Here is a 20,635-nt window from a genome sequence, read left to right as displayed (position 1 = left end):
CTCACCCCGCAGACATTGCGCGCTGTGAAACCATCTCCAACTAGCTCCGCGGCCAACAGACCATCCTGCAGGCTCCTTAACCAGGCCCAGGCTTCTCCAACCGCCAAAGGCTGGGAGATAGCGCAGCACCCGTAGGTCACAGCCTAGCCTCCAGGAGGCCGCCATCTTCCCGGCCTTCTCGGCCTTCTCACCGGCTGCCCGCAGCAAGGCCTGATCGCTCTGTCCTCAGGCCCCTCCAGGCCCCGCCCCCACCCAATTGGTCACGCCCCCTAAACGCCAGCCTCTCCTCTGAGTCTTGGAGTCAAGCTCTCCTAGCTCCGCCTCCAACTCCATTGGCCCCGCCTCCGGGACGGGCGTCTGCGCCTCTAGTTCCCAGTCAGCGAAGCCCTCTCAGACCCGCCCTTCGCCTTGTCTGCCCCCTTCCTAGGGCTGCCCTGAGCACCGCCTGATTGCACAAGCGGCCTCGCCGCGTTAGCCCTGGCGCTGGACCGGGAGCAAAGCCGTGCGAATATAGAAGGCTGCGGAATCCCCCAGTCCCGGCCATGTCTGGCTGTCCAGAAGGAGACTGTTGTTCGCGGCGATGCGGCGCGCAGGTAGGGGCGGGGCTGCCGGTGTCCTTTATTCTGAGGAGGCAGGGCGCTGGCGGGCGCGGCCGCGGCCGCGGCTGGGGGCGGCCGGAACTCCTCCCCCACGCGACCCCCGCGCTTCGCCACCTCCGCCCCGCATGCCGACGTGAGGCCACGGTCTGCGGGGGTCTGCTCCCGGGTCTGGGCTAAGCTACAGCAAGAGCTGGGCACCAAACGTTGAAAAAAGAAAAGATAACGGAGGAGAGCGTTTGGTGTCTTAAGTGTGCGTCTTAAAGCAACTTAGGAAGACAGGCCAGACATGGAATCGTGAAGCGGTGGCCTGGAACTAGAGCAGAAACAACGAACTCTGGTGCCTGATTTCTACGCCCTGGCTACCAGCTCTACGTTTGGCACGTGGTAGACACGGGAAACGTTCGCCTGGATGGGAACTGTGCCTCAGTAGCCAGGACTTTTCCTCTTAAGAAGTTTGCCTGCCTCGGTTTAGATTATGAGATGATCACAGAAACGATTCTTAAGGCAAAGTCAAAGGAAAATCCTTCCGTGGGCTGTTTACACTTTTCACTTGCTTACACTCACCAACGATTTTATGGAACACCTGCTTGCTCAGCGATACAGTGGTGGTTCAGGCAAATGGCCTGGGGTCAAGAGGAAAACTAGACAAATAAGCAATTTCACTGTGTGAAACCCTGCTTAAGAGGCAAGGATAAAATTAACCCCCTTATTCCTGCCCAATTCTTTCTTAGGGCTGGAGGTCCCAATTAAAAAGTAATAAAATGCAGGAGATACTATTGCAAAAAATTTGTGGGGCAGGATGAAATTTTCCCTACCCTTCCAGGTTCTTTTTGGCTGGTCTAATAATTTAACATGAGACAGGTTGAGAGAAAATACCCAAATTTAATAACATAGGTACGTGTGGAAACCCCCACATATAGGAGAATCAGAGACACCCTACTCATACAGAGAGGTTCAGAGGCAGAAAGGTAAAATGAAGAATATACTATATCCCTAGCTAAGGATGAGGTGAGATGCTCTGGGGCTTCAGAGGGGAGGGAAGTAATTCAGCTAGCCCCTGAGCACCTTATGGTAGTCCTCTGGGGACCTTCCTTTCACATTCCCTAAGTGGTTACCCTCAAACCTCATCATCTTAACTCATCTCCCCCAGCCTGTCTCACAGATGACCTTAGCTCCAAAATCACAAAGAAAATGTTAACAATTAGACGTGAACTTGTCAACTTCAGATTTCATCTTCCCACCTACATTGTAATATAAAAGGTTAAGGACTAAGCATCTAGAATCAGACTGTCTGGGTTCAAATCTCTTATCTGATGGTCTTGGACAAATTAGTCTGTCTTAGTATAATACACTTATAAGGATTAAAGTCCATAAAAACCTTTAAAATAGCGCTTGGCAAAAAATAAGCATTCAATAAATGGTAGCTGTTCTCGATATAGATTGTATTACATATATACTTGATCTTTACCTTTCCTCTTTTCTAAGGCAACTACTTCCCTGTTTTCCTAATTCCAGCTTTTTCTGTCTCCACAAATACTGACCTAACTAGGCTTTTTCTCTCCTATATCTTTAATCTCTCCCTATTTCTTAATTTTGCCTCCTAATGTGAAAGAAAACTGTTTATTAACCAGTTTTTCCTTCTGTTTCTCTAGCCCTTCATAGCAACACTATTGAAAGAGTAATTAGAATTCTCTGCCTCTAAATTTCTTTTCTTAACCCATTTCGATCTGACTTAAATACCCAATCTATTGAAACGGTTGTTCCTTAAGGTCATAGTTGACCTCATTTACAAATATAGTTGGCCTAGCAAAACCCAAACCCAAGGTGAATCCTACTGTCCACCCTCCTTGTAATTGCACTGTGCAGCCGAATATTGCTAGAGAAAATTACACAACTGTGCTGACTGGTCTCGCTTCATATTCAAGATTTCAGCCTCAAATTGGCACTTAACACTGCCCAGCAACCTGCTTTGTTTCCCTAATAGTCACTGTCCCACTCCTAACGATGACCAGTTGATTCCTTTTATCTCTTGACAAGGCTTTCATACCGTGTCCTCACACTGACTTAACTGATGACTTTGTTTATCCTTAATACAGTAGGAGTCATAAGAAATACGAACTTCATCACCTTCAAACCACAAAACCTGCAGATCTGCCAAATCATGTACCCATCTCTTTTCAGAAAATGGAAGACGCCTAATCCTTCCACATGTTCACAGGATCTCCGTCCCCTCTCACGTTCTGAATTATTTCTCTCCCTCTCACCATGAAATCAATTCCCTTTCTGGAAGGACTATTATCAGTATAATTTTCAAGCCCCTGTGTGATCTCACCCCTACAAACTCCATAGTCTACCACTCTCAGCATTTCTTAATCACTGCTGTAACCAACTGGTCTTTTCTATTTTTTAAACTCCTCAAGCATTTCCTCATTTAGGGCCTTCATACCTGCTTTTTCGTCTGTCTGGAGTGCTATCTTTCCCCAGCACAAAGCCTTGTTCATGCATACACACTCATTCATCAAACACTATGTTTTTCACATTTGTTAGGTTTTAAATGTCACCTGCTCAGAGAGACCTTCCTTAATCACTTTAATCAAAGTTGATCTCTTTTTGTTTTCTCTAAATTCCTTGTTTTTTTCCTTCCTACTTAACTACAATGTATATTTATATTTATTCTTCTCTTTATAAAAACTACCCCCAACAGTGTAGTTCCTTTCGAGCATGGACTTTGTCTTGTTCATGGCTAAAGTCCCAGAAAGTCAATAGTAAGAACTCAAATATTTACGATTCACGTCCCGTGAATGGCATCACTATCCACCTATCTACTCGGCTAACCTAAAACTTGGAAGCCCTTGAAGCCTTTCTTTTCTTCAGTTTTCTTACCCAAAGTTCATCCTTTCTTTTTAACTTCTAATATATCTTTCAAATCTATCTCCACCGTCACTCCTTTGCAATTTCCTATTAAAACTCCACAGCTGTCTTACTGGTCTGGTCTTTTATTTCTTCGGTCACCACATTTCATCCTCTTCTCTCCACTGCCACTATAGAAATGTGGAGAAAACTAAAACAAGATCTGGTTATGCCCTCATCTATTTAAAGCCGCTCAGTGGTTTTCAAACACCTATAAAGTCAAGTCCAGACTCCTGTGCATGGCATGAAAGATCCTCTATATTCTGCTTCTCTTTCTCCTCCATCACCCAGAACTTAATTTATAACCAGTTCCAACTACTGAGAGTTTTCTCTGAATGAAATACCCTTTCTCAACCTACCCAGCATACGCCTACCATCCTTCATTAAGCCATCTCAGCCATCCCCTCCTCTATGAATCTTTTCCTAACTCCTGCTCCCTCCCACTTGTAGCTTCTGCTCCTTTAATGCCCTGGACTGTCTTGTATTATACATCGCTTTGTTGTTTTATAGCTGTTAGCTTCTTTACTAGATTATGAGTTCCTCAAGGAAAAGGAATTTATTGTACTGGTTTTCATTTTTTCAGGGCCTTTAGTATAAGTTGCCGAATGAATAAATGAGAGGGTTCTATAATAAGTACCAAAAGAAAGATACATAGAGCAAATGTCATGGCACAGAGTTCGAGGAAGGGGTGATCACTTCCTGCTATGATACTGAGAAAAGGAATTATAGGTGAAGTGGGTAGGGAGCCTAGTACGAAGGCTGGCAAGCAGGAGTTCAACAGCTAGAAGTGGTGTAATTGGAGATCTAGATGTACAATAACAGTGCAAAGAAAAAAACATATATTCTTGGCTGGCAAAATATGTCTTAGTTACCTATTGCTGCATAACAAATGTTGCAAAACTTAAGCTTAAAATGCAAACATTTATTGTTTCACAGTTTCTGAGGATTAGGCATCCAGCATAGTTTAGCTCCAGTTTCTGGCTCAAGGTCTCTCATGAGTTAGCAGTTACTCTGACAGCTGGAGCTACACTTTTCTCAAGGCTTGACTGTGGCTGGAGTGAGCTTCCAAGCACGCTCACGTAGTTGTTGGCAGGACTCCGTTCCTTACTGATTGTTGGCCACAGGCTACAGTTCTTCACCACATAGCTTTCTCCGTAGGTTATCTAAATATCTTGAGCTGCTGACTTCCCCCAGACCAAGTGACCCAAAAAAGGGAAAGGGTAACCAGGATGGAAGCTATAGTCCTATAGCTAACCTCAGAAGTGATATACTATCATTTCTGTAGTAGTCTGTTAATCATATAGCCCAACCCCAGTACAATATGAGAAGGGACTGTCTACCATGATGTGACTCTCAGGCGATCATTAAGAGCCATCCTGGTGATTGACATCCACAACTAGGCTGAACAGAACTGGGAGACTTATGTGAAAAAGTGAAAAAAAATATTTGAAAAGTTAAATTAGGGCAAGAAAACAGGAACTTAACAGACAAAGGAGGTGGTATTTGGGCATTAGGTGATGTGAGGAATGGAATTCAGTGGTCGAAGTAATAGATTATTTTAGTACTAATAGAGGGAAGGGTAGCTGGAGAAGAAAGGAGAAATTGTAGGCAAGGTGACCAAATAGGAAAAGATAACCTTAATCCTCCCTGCAAATGTCAGTCTCTGAGTTTTTACTCACCTATCATAAAATAAGAAAAATAAGGACAGTGAAAAAGTGAATTTCATAAAATTAATTGCAAAGGATTAGCTTTTATTCAGAGATTATCCTTCCTACCTTTTATGTTTAAAATGTCCTTTATTTTTTGAAGAAGGTGATAGTATTTGTTAAATATAATTAATGTAACTTGGCAATCTTACGTCAGTTCCTAAAATTAAAAAAAAAAAAATTATTGATCTTGAAATGCAGAAGTTTGAGAATCACTTATCCAGGTTACTAATATATGGAAACTGACATCAGCAAGGGTCAGACTTGCCTTAGAGTCTTCTGATTGCTAGTTAGTGCTTGACTAATGTGAAGAAGAGTTTTTAAGGAGAGAGAGCTAGAGCTTTGAGTGGGGGTGAAGTTGCAAAGAAAGCCAACATGCTCGGAGAGGAGAATGAAATAGATGCGCAGAAAGAAACAAAAACCAAAGACAGATTAAATGCCGACAGTTTTGCTGTCAGCATCCAGTCCCTTCCTGAGGCCAGTGTCATGAAAAATTCTGAAAGATTGAAATGAACCAAAAAGATTACTAGGTATCTTGGGGCTATCTTTGAACTCTTGTACAACTCTGACAGTAACACGGATGATAATTATTCATGAGAATGCAAGTTGCGTTATAGAGATTCAATTTATTGCTGCCTGGTGGATATTGTCCAGCTTTGCATGTGTAAATCCAAGATTCCTGATTGCTTATATGTGCATGTGTTTGTTTTGAATGCTCTTTAGAACCAGTTGTAACATCTTTCTGGTTCCATCATTAATATCTTTGACACATGTTTATTTTATATTCATATTAAAATCCAGGAAAACCTCTGTCCGAACAATACATGCCTCTATTATGTCTAAATTGAAAGAAGAGTAGAAGAAGGGATTAGAGCCATGGCTGTGAGCTGGTATCTTATCGCAGTGACAATTGAGGCTGATATCCTTAAAAGGCTAGATTGAAAAATTGGAAAAATAAACTACCAATTCAAAAACTTTTTAGACTTTAAAGTTTTTAATATATACAAAATACTGTATACTGTTAAATATTTCTCCCTCTCTAAATTTAGAGTAGAATCTCTACTGTAAGCAGCTAATTGTAATCCGTCTTTAGATAGATCTTTCAAAATTCTTATTCTAATTGAAAACCAGATGTATCAATAATAGACAAGTAATGTTATTGACATTCAGGGGAAAATTAAGTACTAACTAAACCTTTCCTTCCTATCAACTCTTGTTAAAAGTATATACTCTGATTTTTACTCTGGACAATATTAATGACTGCATTTTTACCAAATATACAATTTCTTCAAATTGTAATTCTGTGGGTTTGAATGATCAAATGAAACTTTATTAACAGCTGCCTTATCATTGTTATTCCTGTAGCATGAAGTTGGCCAATTGCTATAATATCTCAGTACTGGAAAAGACAAAAGGACAAAGGAAGGCCCATAACAGACTATTTTCTATAATGTTTGTGGCTTGCTGTGCAAATTGATGGTTTTAAGGATTGGAAAACTGCAGGAGTTTTCTAATTAGCTGTACTTTAATATATAATTAAAATATCATTTATAGCCCTAAAAAAAGAAATAGCAATTTATACAGAGTATGGATAACTTGGCTAGATTTTGTAAGGACAGATAGAAGAAAAAAACAGCAAATTTTACTATTAATTTTAATTCATGAATTTTTAACTCATTAAAATGAGAAGGAAACTGACATTGACTGTGTCACACATTGTGCTGTGTGCTTTATATCCATTATATCTCATTTTAATCCTCATAATTTTCTCATTTTATGGATAAGTAAACTGAAACCCAAAGTCACACAAATAAAAAATGGTGTAATGTGGATTTGACTTTATGTCCGTTAGCTTCTAAGCCTATGTTGAATCAGAACTTTTAAAAATTTCAACATTCCCATGTTCTTAATTTTATATTTTGAAGTCTACTCCATCAAATTATCATTCATAATATTTAAATGGATATATCAAATATTAACAGTGCATTTGGAAAAACACCATAATTTCAAAAATCTAGTTAAATACCTGAAAATTCAGTCTGTTCAATAATAATCCCTCTTTGGATCCAAAGACATTTTTTTCCCCTTTACTCAGTGCCAAGATTTAATAAGCAAACTTCCTTGCTATACTTTTCTGCACAGCGGGTATATTTTACCTGGAAGATATAGCTCCATGAGATCTCAAGTGTACGTAGGGATTTTTTGTTAGATGGCCCATTTTGAGTGTGCCTTGGTTTTATCTCCTTTCTAGTGGCTGGCATAGCTATCACAATTGAAGCTCTAGGTCACCAGAATTTTGGAAATAACCTTCAGGGAAATGATGGCTTTGGAGCGCACTTCTCTTCCAGGTGGACTTACTCTCATTTCTTTTATGGCCCCCATGAGACCTTACTTCCTTGAAGTTCAGCAATTTATTTGGAAATCTTTTAAAAAATAATTTATTTAGCATTTTTAGTTGTTTTCATACTGGTAAAAATAAAGGAATTATTTATTGTTTTTGTTTTCAATAATTTTAACTTTAAAAAGGGGAGGGAAACTTTTTTTTTTAAAGAAGTAATTATTAGAAAAATAAAAATAAGGCTTTTTATTTTAACTAGTCTTATTGTGCTGATCATTTTTACAATATATACAAATATCAAATCATTATGTTGTATGCCTGAAACTACATAGTGTTCTATGTCAATTTTACCTCAATAAAAATATATAAATAATTCACCAAATATACATACATTTCTATATACACGTATCTTCATAGAAATAGGCCCAGGAAGTATTAATTGTGATTGTTTCTGAGTGAGTGCTTTCTATGTTATTTTCTTGACTTTGTATTCCATAATGACTACATATCGCTTTTGTAATAAGACAATAATCACTATGAAAAAAATACTTTTTTAGAAAAAAAATATTGAACCAACACACAGAATATGAACAGTTATCACAGTGTATCATATATATCATGCCTTAATCGAATAAGATGTTTCGTGTAAAGAAATTTACTGGATGCCAAGCGTGTTCCTTTCAGCACTAGATTCTATTTTAGGCATTTCAGTAGAGACTTTATAACGTGTACTGGGCACTTCTCCCCTTCTTTCTCGAAGCCTGATCCATAGTGTTGGACTACATGGCCCTATAATGAATAATTCCAGGTTGCCAAATAATATAGTAGATCCACTTTCCAAACATTAAAAACAAAGTATGTTTTATAATAGTTTTCTCTCTCACAGTATTCTCTCTCTGGCAGATTTTCTTAAATTTCCTCAAATTGGCTTCTTGATAGAGATGTCAGCTAGAATAGTCACTTCATAAAATGATGTCTAGTTTTAAAATCATTGTCTTCTTTTTAAGGACCAGGAACATCCAAGATACCTGATCCCAGAGCTTTGCAAACAGTTTTACCATTTGGGCTGGGTCACTGGGACTGGAGGAGGAATTAGCTTGAAGCATGGGTAAGTTTCTGGCTGATTTCACTTCTGGGACATCATCATAGAAGTAGACCTCAGAAAATCTAACATGCATTATGTCCAAAGGACAACTGATGCACAGTTTTGTGTGATACTGAAGGTATTTCATGTCTACTTGGAGAAATGGATATTTGCATAACTGAGTGGAACAAGTATGCAAAAGTTGCAGATATAATAAAATACCTAAGGATTTAAGAAACAGTTTCTAATCAGAATAATTTGGTTCCCAGTCTTTGGAGTACCTAAGATAAATAACATGCTGCCAGTGTGTTCATATGTCTGGAATTGCAAAAGCTCTCCTCTTACAAAAGTAGACAGAATTTGTTTCAAAAGTTCAGATACATATTTTAAAACCACTTAAATGTAAATTACTAAATATCAAAAATCCTAAAAATTATGTTTTATTTAATCGAAAGAGGCAATATGCCTTTTTAACTCATGTGTCGTTATTAAAAGACATAGCACCTACTGGTCCATGTTGCTCAGAGGACAAAACAAGAGGTACTGGACTTGAAACAGAAGGAATGAATAGCAGTTAATTGTTTATTAGATTAATCCAAGGTCATTCCTCCGAGAGGATGAAGAAATAAGTAATTCACTAAAAATAGAAGTAGAGGTTGTGGAATCTCATCCTCTCAAGTGTTTTTCCTCTTGTAGTGTTTAAGGAACCTTATCTGGAGGCTGAATGTTGCACTGAATAATTTGATTTATTTCTTTATCTTACTCAGTTTCTTTAACAAAATTGGATTAGTACAATATTGATATAATATTGAATATATATATAGTAATGCCCCCAAGGCAGCTACATTGTATAAAGGGAAGAAAATGTAGAATATAATCAGACCACTTTGAACAAAAAGGATTTCATGGCATAGTGCAAGATGATGCCATGGTAATTTCATCTGCTTTAAATTACCTAGTAACTCATGAAATATTAATTGAACTGTGGGAAATGACAGGAGGGGCCTTCGTCAGCAACTATTACAATTATGCGTATAGAGATGCACTCAGTCTGGAAAGGTCACGTTCCATGTGGTACATCGTACATCCATGATTGCCTCTTCTCTTACCATCAACCCAGCGCTGACATGTCAACTCAGCATTTTGTAGGCTTTCAGATTATTTTGCCAAAACTTTCAAGTTGACATATTTCCAGCAAAGTCCTATGAAAACAATATTTGTTGTTGTTTTATCCATTTAGGAGTTGAGTCCCAGTGTTGGTTTCTCAGCTGTATTATTTGTAATAAGTTATATTCTAAACATTGCCTTCAGTTAACTGCCTTTTATTTGCATATGCAAAAAGTTTGTATATGTACAAAATAGAGCTTCCTACCAAACTATGTTAAAATAACCATTTTTAACTGGCTCTTTAAAAGAAACAGCAAAGTTAAAAAATAGAATACAGATAAGGGGCCACTGCAAATCTCAAGAGAGAATATTTTTAATTATAAAGACATAAAATACTATGTTCTTTCTAAAAGAATTTTATTAATGCATATATTGAAATTGTGTCTGGTCACCCTAAAACACTATCACCTTTTAAAATTATATGGCTTTTATAGCGCTGTAATCAATTTACAGGCAAGTTGCATCATGTGTATGAAATGCTTTTTCCTTAGTTAGATTCTTAATGGGTGAGGAGCTCCTCCTGGAGGTCACAGTGAAAACAACCACAAATGTATGGCACTGTATTTGGAATCTTTTTAAATTTGTGCTTTACAGTGTAAAATGGGTAATTTGTAGTAAAATGCTGAATTTTTCCCTAATATTTAAATAACTTCCTAAACCCACATCAACTATTTTATTAGCAGCATTATTCTCATGTTATTAGTGAAAGTTTGGTTTTCTTTATCTGATGCTTAGAGCAAATAAATTTGGAATGAAGTATAAACTCAATAGATTGTTTCTGGAGTAACATTGACAATAAACTCTATGGGACTATAAAAGTATTTACGGATTTCAAGGTTTGGCTGATAACATTCCAGCTTATGCTCTGACATGTGGCACTGAAAGATGTGTATAAAAGACAACTAAAGATAAATATGAGTTAAATCAGAAGAAGAAAATGGAAGACCAAGAAAAGACCAGTAATCAAGGCAATTTTAGGATACTCAGCAGCCATTGTGTTTAGGTCGGGTCCCTACTATTCACATTTAGCATTTCCTGTTTTCATGAATATAATATTGTTATGTTAGATGCTAATCCCGTTGCATGCTATTAGAATTAAAATTAATAAACTCACATTATAGACAAGATAATTAAGGCACAGTAAGACAAATGATTTTTTAAAGTGACTCAACAGTAAATAAAAATAGTATTTTGAACTCCTAGGTTTTGTCCCCTGCTTAAAACATAGTGAAAGAGCAGGGAGTATAGAGAAATAAATTCAAAGCTTAACACCTTGAAATTCAAAATGCTTTTTGTTTGTGGCCTACAGCACCAAGTAAATAGTTTACTTTTAGTCTTCAACATGCTTCCCTCCTATAATAAAAGCTCTGTCGCCTTCGTATTTGTATCCAGATAGCTCCTTCATTGTAGATATAAATATATTTTTTTCTAAAACATTTATCTAATCTTTTAATTACCCAAGGTTGATCAAAGTCTAAACTAATTTCTGTTTTACAAAGGCAATAGTAAAAACACCTTTGGTGTACCAAATTACTTAAATGAACAGAATAAATGCCCTGGATTTTCCTACTTTGTAGATGAATTTTGTTTACTAGTAGACTGTTTTGTACTTCATTTGGGTCTGTTTCCAGGACTTCATAAATTTCTCCTACACAAGACCTACAAGTCCACTTACCAGTGGAGGTGGTTAGACTATGTACCACACATGATCCTAGAGTTTCTTCCATGTTACACGAGGACAAAAGATTTGGATTCCTGGTATTTATAAATGGCCTTTTTTTGAACAGAAGGATATTATTTTCTTATGCAACAAAGCGCTAAAGCAGTAGCAACTTTGTGAAAACAAATGTTTGAATGTTACTTACTGTGCTTTGAATTTCACTCCCATTATCAGGAGCTTTTATTTTCTAGACCTTAATTTACCACTGACCCTTAAAGGAACTTTTAATTTACTTTACATTTTTGTAAAGCTCTGCATTTTGACCCTACATTTTACAGCTTGATTCGATACAGGCTGTCATCCTCATTTTCACTACAAAACAGTTAATATTTATTCAGTGTCCCTGTGTCCATGCCTCAGTGGTGGAAGTTGAAATATGCATGTGTTAGCATTTCCTTCATTTGCAGGTATGTGGCAGCTCTTTTGTACCCTCTTACAGCAAATGAAACTGATAAATGAGCCGAAGGACTTTTGTTGAAGAGAAAGAGAATTTAAAGACGGTTTCGAAATTGATCGAATTTTAGAGCATCTCGAGGTGAATGGTAGGATATAACACAACATTCTTTAGTAGAGAGATCTTCAGATTATAACCATGCTGTTTATATTTTTAATTTTTTTGCAATTGTTGTAGCTTTATTACGGCATATTTTCACAAGATAGATTTTTTTTTTTCAAAAAAAGAAGCACACTGTTCCACCCAAAAATTAGCGAAGTCTTAATGCTTATTTGTAATAATACTGTAATAATTTAATAAACTGTCCAGCAGAGGTCTCTGAACTTCATGCTTTATAAGAGCATTTAAAACAGTAAAATTACACCTGATTCCTTGTAAAATAGTTATCTCCTCTACTCCTTGCAAACATATTTTCTCCCAATAGGATTTTAAAATAACTGTATTCCACATACTAGAATAAACTCTGCTTATTCATGCTTAAAGATTCATGTTAAAGACTTGTGTTTTCAGATTTTCTTTTTCTTAACCAGATAAAAGCCTGATTACCAATGATTTTGCCCCCATAAAAAGAAATAAAGATATGAATATGAAAACATAAAAAACAAAAGTAATTATCAACATTTTACTGTATCACTAGCATTACAAAGGCATTCAAGTATTGGGTAATCTTTCTATACAGCTTACATAATTAATTAAATCAAGCAGCTACTTATATGACTTGGTTTATAAAGTAATCAGTAATGGTTGGACTGCAAGGATACATTTTTCTTTGTGCAAATGCAGAACATTAGAGTTTAATAAATACCAATTTCTGTATTTTGTGTTTCCAGCGACGAAATCTACATTGCTCCTTCAGGAGTACAAAAGGAACGGATTCAGGTATGGTAAAGGGATCCCTTTTAAACCCAAATGTCTTTTCTTCTCTACTTGACTATTGTTTTGTGAAATGAAATTAATTTTCAAAGAAATGTTAGTTTTGAAGGGTGGTTATATTGTGGTGATTTAAATAACTAATCAACAGACATTAGTTGGGTAACTATTAAATTTTTTCAAGGTGGTAAGCATTCTGCATGCAACCAGTCTGTTTTGAAGTATCATTCAACCTCTAGAAGGCAAAAGAGAATAGCGCAATCTTAAGACATAATAGAAAGGAATTCTGACTTTGCAGCATTGTAACACCATCTTTATTAGGACAGTAGGATAATCAGATTGAAGGGCTCAAATGGACCAAGCTGATTCCTTTTTAATAATAGCAAAGCTGTTCCAATTTAAAGTTATAAAAGTGTATTTCAAAATTTTAGAAGATGCATTCTGTATTAATGCTAGAATAACACCCCAAATCTATGTAAAACAAACACATAATACCATCTATCTAAGGCATAATGCTTCATTAATAAAACATTTGCAATAAACTTTGTAGTTTGTAGTAAACCCTGGCAAATGAAAGTTATAAGTCCAGAGTATGTATGTGTTACTAGGAAAAATCTGTGGATTTACATAATTCCCTTAAAGTTGAATAATAATAAACCTTATTGAGATTAACATTTCTGAATACCACTTAAGATTCTAAGAGGCTAAGAAAATTTTACTCTATATTTTTCCTCTTATATTATGAAATATGAAAAAAATTGTAACACTCATCTTAGAATAATGATTTATATAGTCACTCTGAAATAGAGTTGTGAAATTACAGGGCAAAGTTGAGAAACTAAATCAATGAAATGACAGCAACATCATTACATACATATTAAATTTTCCATATCAATTTTTCTTCAAATTCTTAAGGAAGAGTTTTCAGCTCTTGAGACTATTCTTATTAGTAGAAAATATTTTTTATTCTCGAAATGGCTAAAAAATGTTGAGAGATAAACTATACTTATATCAAGATTTAAAATGTGGGTTGACTATATAATCACTGTGCATATACTGTATACTACATATAAATATATACATATACATACAAGAAAGGGGACATTTCTAATTATATAAACCTTCTATTTTTCTTTTTCACCCTCTTTAAATAGCCTGAAGACATGTTTGTTTGTGACATCAATGAACAGGATATAAGTGGACCTGCGCCATATAAGAATCTGAAAAAAAGCCAATGTACTCCTCTTTTTATGAATGCTTACACAATGAGAGGTAGGCAGGAAATGTATTTGACATAAAGACATATTTGCAGAGTAGGCTCCTCTAATGGTAATTATTATCGTAGTTAACATTTCTTAGATACCTATCACGTGCCAGAACTTTAAATATGTTATAACCCATTTTGTCTTTGCATCATCCTATGTGGAAAGTCCATTATTACTCCATTTTACATATGTGAAGACAGAGGCTCTGGGAAAGTTTTCCTAAATTAAACAGCTAGTGAGTGTTGGGGCCAGAATTCCAACCTAGGTCACTGTGATTCCATTAGATTGTCAAATTGACTAACTAAATATTTTTACAATCAGATTACCGCTCTTAGGTTGGAGTTATGCTTCTGGAAACTTATAGTAGAAGTGAATCAATTTACAAATGAGGAAGAATCATGGCCTTTTTTTCACCTCAGTGGAGGTGGTCCTTTCTTTTTGAAAAATTTGCTGTGTGATAAAAATAGGAGTCTTATTTTAATTCCCAGAAATAGTGGTAGAAAACCATCCTGGAAAGGTTGAACCTAGAGAACAATGTGAAAATAGGAAATTAAAACCGAAGTGCTGGCTCAACCATTGCAATACAGTCATTAGAACCATGTTTTAATATAGCCACTGGATGAAATCAATATTGAGTAAGCAATCATGCCATTACTCCTGGACATTATCAGCCACTGCTGAAAGGATGAAACTTCAGGAACAGATTCTAATAGCATGAAGGGTCTTTCCCAGCACGAAGCTAATAAACTTCCAATTGCAAAAATAGCCATTAGTGAATTTTATATCATATGGTTCCTTTTAAGGAATTATATCTATACCTTAAAATCCCAGCTATCTCTTATGCTACTAAGATATAGCCTGTGCTATGAATCCTAACTTGGCGATTAAGCCTAAGACTGACCTGGGTTCAAATTCAGGCTCTGTCACTATTGTCTGAGAACCATGGACAAGTTATTTAACATCTCGGAGCTTCAATTGACCATTAAATCAAGGAGATAGAATTACCTCTATGGTTGGTGTGATGGTACAAAAAGATAACATATATAAAGGAGGTTCGCCCCATGCCTGGCACATAGGAATCCCTTAGTAAGTAAGTGGTAATATTATTATGATTATGATCTCCATTATAGCTGTACTTCAGACCATCTAAAAGATATTTCATGAGCATGTGTATTGTGAATTGTCCTGATACTAAAGTTTAATTTTTTTTGCCTTCTGGCTCTTTTATCAGTTTTTCTCTCTTTCTACCTTCCTCCTACCTACTACGTACTGCACACTTATTGTCCTATGTTAAGAAAAACAAGTTCAAGACCATATATAAATGTGTGTGTTCATGCACATATATATATGCATGTGTATATATCCATATATACATATATATTTTTCTTTTTTAAGGTATAATTTAATTGTCACTGAGAATATGACTTTTTTCTTCCTCCACCAGGCGCAGGCTCAGTGATTCATACCCACTCTAAAGCTGCTGTCATGGCCACCCTTCTCTTTCCAGGACCGGAGTTTAAAATTACACATCAAGAGATGATAAAAGGAATAAAGAAATGTACCTCAGGAGGGTATTATAGGTATTTTTTTCTATTTTTCCTTAAATAATTTGAAAAGTGTTTTTCCTTCTTTTGATAAACAGGCTGCTTATTTTTTTTATGCATTTAATGAGATGTGTGGGTTCTATGTTAAATCTTAACCCACTTAATATTATACTTTCAGGCCTATTCTTAGTGACACAAATCAGATGCCTCTCCTCCTCCAATCCCACTTTCACCCCAGCCTTGGTAAATTATTAGCAATACAAATAATGAAATGTTTGGTAGGGCAATATGAAAAAACCTTGGCTGAGACCTCTGTAGAGATGAAAAGATTATATCCCTATATTGAAGCACCCAGAGAGCAAGATCTCCCCACTTTCCCTTTGTCTGCAGGAAGGTTCAGCCCTGACTCAAAGTTTTAATTCGTTGTGAGTTAATTTAGTATTTCTAGAATGTTTTCATATTTATAAAATTTTTATAATTATTTCAATTAAGTAGACTCTATATTGTTATAATTTTTCAGTATGGAAAGTAGCACAGACAGTATAGAACAAAGACCTAGGTAAAATCAAATAAATCCACCAGCCCACAAAAATGTAGTAATTATTCATCAATCTAGAATATAGTAACGTGAAGAAACATGTTCTTGGTGCTCAGGTACAAGCTAAGCATTTCATTTGAATGTATTGGCACTCTTACTTCTGAGCCTTCACCTTTTTAATTTCCTAAAGGGCCTCGTTTAGAGGGAAGGGTGCCAGTTTCTCTCAAGTGTTCTTAGCAGCAATATCTTATTGTTACTGCATGTAACAGAAGATACATGTTTAAACTAGTGTTGAGATATTAATTTGATTTGATATTAGTATCTATTGTGTGCCTAAAGCATTCCTCAGCACTGTGAAATACCTATTCACAAAAGTTAAATATTTTTTATCACGAAAGTATACATACTAAAGATTGTCCCATATTGCCATCCCAAATCTTGGTCTTAAAGGAAAGGCATTATGTGTGATATCAATTTCATTAGCATTTGATTGCTTTGGTGAAAAAATAAAAATAGGTCATAAGAACATGTTGAAAGGGTAGGTAGAGGAACAGAGCACAATAGAGAGCTTTGGATTTTGTGGAAAGTAAAAGACATGAATGAAAAGACGCTATTTCTTATGGATCGTAACATACACATTTGGTATATTATTTTGCATGTTTCCGAATGTGAAGAACACCAGAACACCATCTTTTTTGAGACGTCCTTTGCAATTCTGTTGGAGCCTTGCTAGGAAATCAGTAATGGACTCATTATTACAGTTCAGTGGGCAGTGATATTTTATCAGAGTTTGGGAGAAAGCCTAAGAGTCTAGTTTTCAAAAGAAGGAGTGATGAAAGCTGAATGAAGTAAGAAAAAGAGTTTTTGATATTCTCTAGTCTATTTTTTTAAAGTCCATCTTGGAAAAAAATAAAAACTTGCAAATGTCTAATTCTTATCAGAGGAAGTTACGATATTTAAATATAATTGTCCTCCCTTTTGGAAGCAACATGCATATGATCGAGTGAAAACACTGTTTTATGGTCAAAGGACTGTCCTGGCTCTGTTCCTTACTTAGTGAACTACCTGTAAAATAGGTGGCTTGGGTCAAATTATCTTTCAGGTCTTATTTTGCTGTGAAATTGTTGTGTCCCTGAAAACATAACCGACTGTTCAGTATATGCCAGAGGAAAATATGTTTGTGGTTCTCCAGGCCAATATCAGGAAACATGGAAAGATTCCCTCCACGTTTAAGAATATTTTACTTAAGTGAAATAACAAGCCGCTCCATATTGTTAATGATAATGGTTGGCCAAGTTACACATGACAGCCACTAAGCCTGTACCTGCCCTAAAGTAGCAATTTCTGATAATACTTTAGCTAGAACTTTTGGGGGGTTAAGTTTAGCCACTACAGAGGGAGTGAAAAAGCAGATATTATATTACCAAGGCAAGAGAAAGTCATATGAAAAGGAAAACATGTCTGAGTTTTGACTAGTTATAAATAACCTCAGGGGTAGACTTAATCTTTACCAGTACAAAGTTTTTTGCTTAAATGTTACATTAACAAAAAGAAAAACACATATTCTGATGTTATCACATGTATTCATGGACATAAGGTGGAAGTAAAAGAAGTTCTAATGCCACAGATAAAAAATGTTCTGAAAATATTATCATACCTTTAAGTTATCTTCACAAGTTTCTTGCTATCCCAAACCACACCTGTATTTATTAATTTACCTATCTGAGACACTTTGGGGTCCTGTAGAGATAAAGTAAGATGATTTCATATCATTGGAAAATTTATACTTGGTAAGTAGTTCAATTGTTAATCCTTCTTACAGTTCTGATTCTGATATCATTTCTCATCTGTTAAAAATATTATGATTGTCTCTGCTTCAAGGAAATACTTGTATGATCTTGATAATTTCTTTGTTATGTTTTGGTATCCTATACAAATTTCTGCCATTTATACTTAGGATTAGAATTATGCCTGCCAAATCCCTAAGGTGTCTTTTGATACAGATATTTGTGCAAGATACGCAGAATAACATGCAACATCTTGTTCATAATTTGGAGTAGCCTTCCCAATATAAAAAGAACGTCTAACTGGTTGCTTGCAAAAAATTATAAATTTTACATATGAATAATTTTATCTGTTTTAATGGGAAAAAATGGCTTGTCTTATAGATATGATGATATCTTGGTGGTACCCATTATTGAGAATACACCTGAGGAGAAAGACCTCAAAGAACGAATGGCTCGTGCAATGAATGAATACCCAGACTCCTGTGCGGTACTGGTTAGACGTCATGGAGTCTATGTCTGGGGAGAAACGTGGGAAAAAGCTAAAACCATGTAAGTATAAAAAACATGTGGGACAAGGCACTATATTCTAAATGCGAAAGAGCGAAATGTCATATGATTTTAAATGAAGTGTGACTTTTTGTATGTTATTGGTCAAATTTGTTTAAATTTAGTTTATTAATATTATTTCTAGATATTTAATTTGCATTGGGTATTCAGTTTTTAAGAAACATTCACTGGATGAGTCATTATTTGGCAAGGTGCTATGCACTTTGATACAAAGAAGGAAAAGCAGATCTTGTTCTAGGAGGTTAAGGCTGAACAGGAGATTAAGGCTGAACAGGAGATTAAAGCTAACCCAAGTTATATGATTTGCTACATTTATTTCAAAAAGTAGCACATAGTAAAAAGTTTAAGTTAAATAATATATTTTAAACTCCCTTTTATATTCTGAGAAGTATGTAATATGGTTTCATGACTCAGTATGACTCCTTTTCATGTTTTAATAACATTTGGGACAAAATAAGAAAAATTTGGCCTTCAACTGAGAGAAAAATGTGTTAGGAACAGGCAAGGTGGAAAGGATAAACGTGGTTATTAGGGTTGGAGAATGCTATTTCCCTAAACACCTTCAGTTCTTTTTGTTTTTTCTTTTATAGGTGTGAGTGTTACGACTATTTGTTTGATATTGCCGTATCAATGAAGAAAGTAGGATTGGATCCCTCACAGGTTCCAATTGGAGAAAATGGAATTGTATAAGCCAAAGAGAAGTTATATACAGAGACAAAGCTTATCTTAATCATTAAATGAAACTTGACCTTTTTTTAATGAATTGAAAATTTTCCCCGACGCCATTAATTTGTCACTAAATCCTGTAGATGATCACCCTGAGTTTCTTCTGACATTGGGTGATATTTGCTTAAATTCTTGTAATTTTAAATGACAATGCAGTGGAATAAAAATTTTATAATCAGTATTTTTATGTTTATTTTAAAATCTATAACAGCAAAATATTTCCCTTTAAATTAATTCCCCCTCTTTTTTTATATATACACTCCCAGAGAATTCCTCTTATTCTTTAAAGTTGCTGGCAATAATAGAATTCATTGGAAAATTTCCACTTAATCATAGACTTGGCACTTTCTTGTTTTTGCCAAAACTAGTGGTCAGTTCTCTATATTTTTTGTGACTTTACAGTAGCATTACTGCTGATTTACTCCCTCCTTGAAACATTTTTCTCCAGGCCTCCATGACACCAGACTTATGTGACTTTCTACTTACCTCATCAGTCACTCTTGTGGTTCTTTTCTTGAGTATTTCTTTATCAGACTTTTAAATGTCGCAGGGTCACAAGGCTCTCTGCCCTAAATCATGGTCTTTATCTGTACTTTTTTCCTAGGAAACCTCATGCAGCGCCGTAGCTTTAAATATCTATGTGCTGATGACTCAACAGTGGTTTATCTCTAGCCCAGACCTCTCTGTATTCCATACTTCTCTCTCCACCTCCTACTTCTCACCATTTGGATGTCTAATTATCATCTTAAATCTATTAATGCCCAAAACAATGCTATTGAATTTTCTTCCCTATAAGCCATTACCTTCCCCTCACCCCAAAACATTTTCTGGATGCTTATGCCAAAATCCTTTCTGAGACAAACCTCTATCTTGTTCACTACAACCACAAAAAATGCCTGACACATCATAAGCACTCAGTAAATATCTGTTTTCTGAGTGGTGGAGGTTCTTCCACTGGAGAGAAAGCGTTTCGGTCACTTCTGCTTAACCTCATTTTCCTCATTATTAATATGGAGGTAATGAATGAAAGAACAAACCACAGTGCTTGTCGCATAGTAGGTCTTCAATAAAATTACCTTCCTTTCTATAAATCCTATTTAATCCCCATTAAGCGTGTTTTTAAGCAGGTATTATTTTAGATAAGTTGACTTTTTTAGACAAAGACATAAGCATATTTTGAAGCAGGTATTACTTTAGATAACTTTTTTAGATGAGAAAGTTGAAGCTGAGATGAGAATAATAAATATGTAGAATTTAAGAGAAAGTATGTAAACGTCTTATCACAGGGCCTGTCATATACTAGGAATTCCGTCGACTATAAATTTCCTAAACACTTCTCACTTAGCAATCCTCCAGGTAA

At 35.9% G+C, this 20,635-nt stretch overlaps 2 protein-coding genes across 2 annotated transcripts in view; one reads left to right on the top strand and one right to left on the bottom strand.

Annotated features, from left to right (window-relative positions):
- PDHX (pyruvate dehydrogenase complex component X) overlaps positions 1–215 on the bottom strand; it is a 54,196-nt gene extending 53,981 nt beyond the window's left edge. The window contains exon 1 of the mRNA XM_016133095.2: positions 6–215. Within this exon, the coding sequence (XP_015988581.2) occupies positions 6–165 (160 nt within the window). The 5' untranslated portion in view covers positions 166–215. The remainder of the gene's footprint in view (positions 1–5) is intronic.
- A 197-nt stretch (positions 216–412) lies between these two features.
- Positions 413–19,456, top strand: LOC107504110 (APAF1 interacting protein). The gene is made up of 7 exons (XM_016133104.2): positions 413–593; positions 8,561–8,661; positions 12,809–12,857; positions 14,003–14,120; positions 15,558–15,693; positions 18,364–18,531; positions 19,140–19,456. The coding sequence occupies exons 1-7, from the start codon at positions 543–545 to the stop codon at positions 19,237–19,239; spliced, it is 723 nt and encodes a 240-aa protein (XP_015988590.2). The 5' UTR covers positions 413–542; the 3' UTR covers positions 19,240–19,456.
- Positions 19,457–20,635: the final 1,179 nt, after the last annotated feature.

The sequence above is a fragment of the Rousettus aegyptiacus genome, unplaced genomic scaffold (assembly GCF_014176215.1).
Source record: "Rousettus aegyptiacus isolate mRouAeg1 unplaced genomic scaffold, mRouAeg1.p scaffold_m13_p_5, whole genome shotgun sequence".
Classification (NCBI taxonomy): Eukaryota; Metazoa; Chordata; class Mammalia; order Chiroptera; family Pteropodidae; genus Rousettus; species Rousettus aegyptiacus.
Note: the sequence above shows the minus strand (reverse complement) of the source record. Positions and strands in the feature narration are given on the sequence as shown.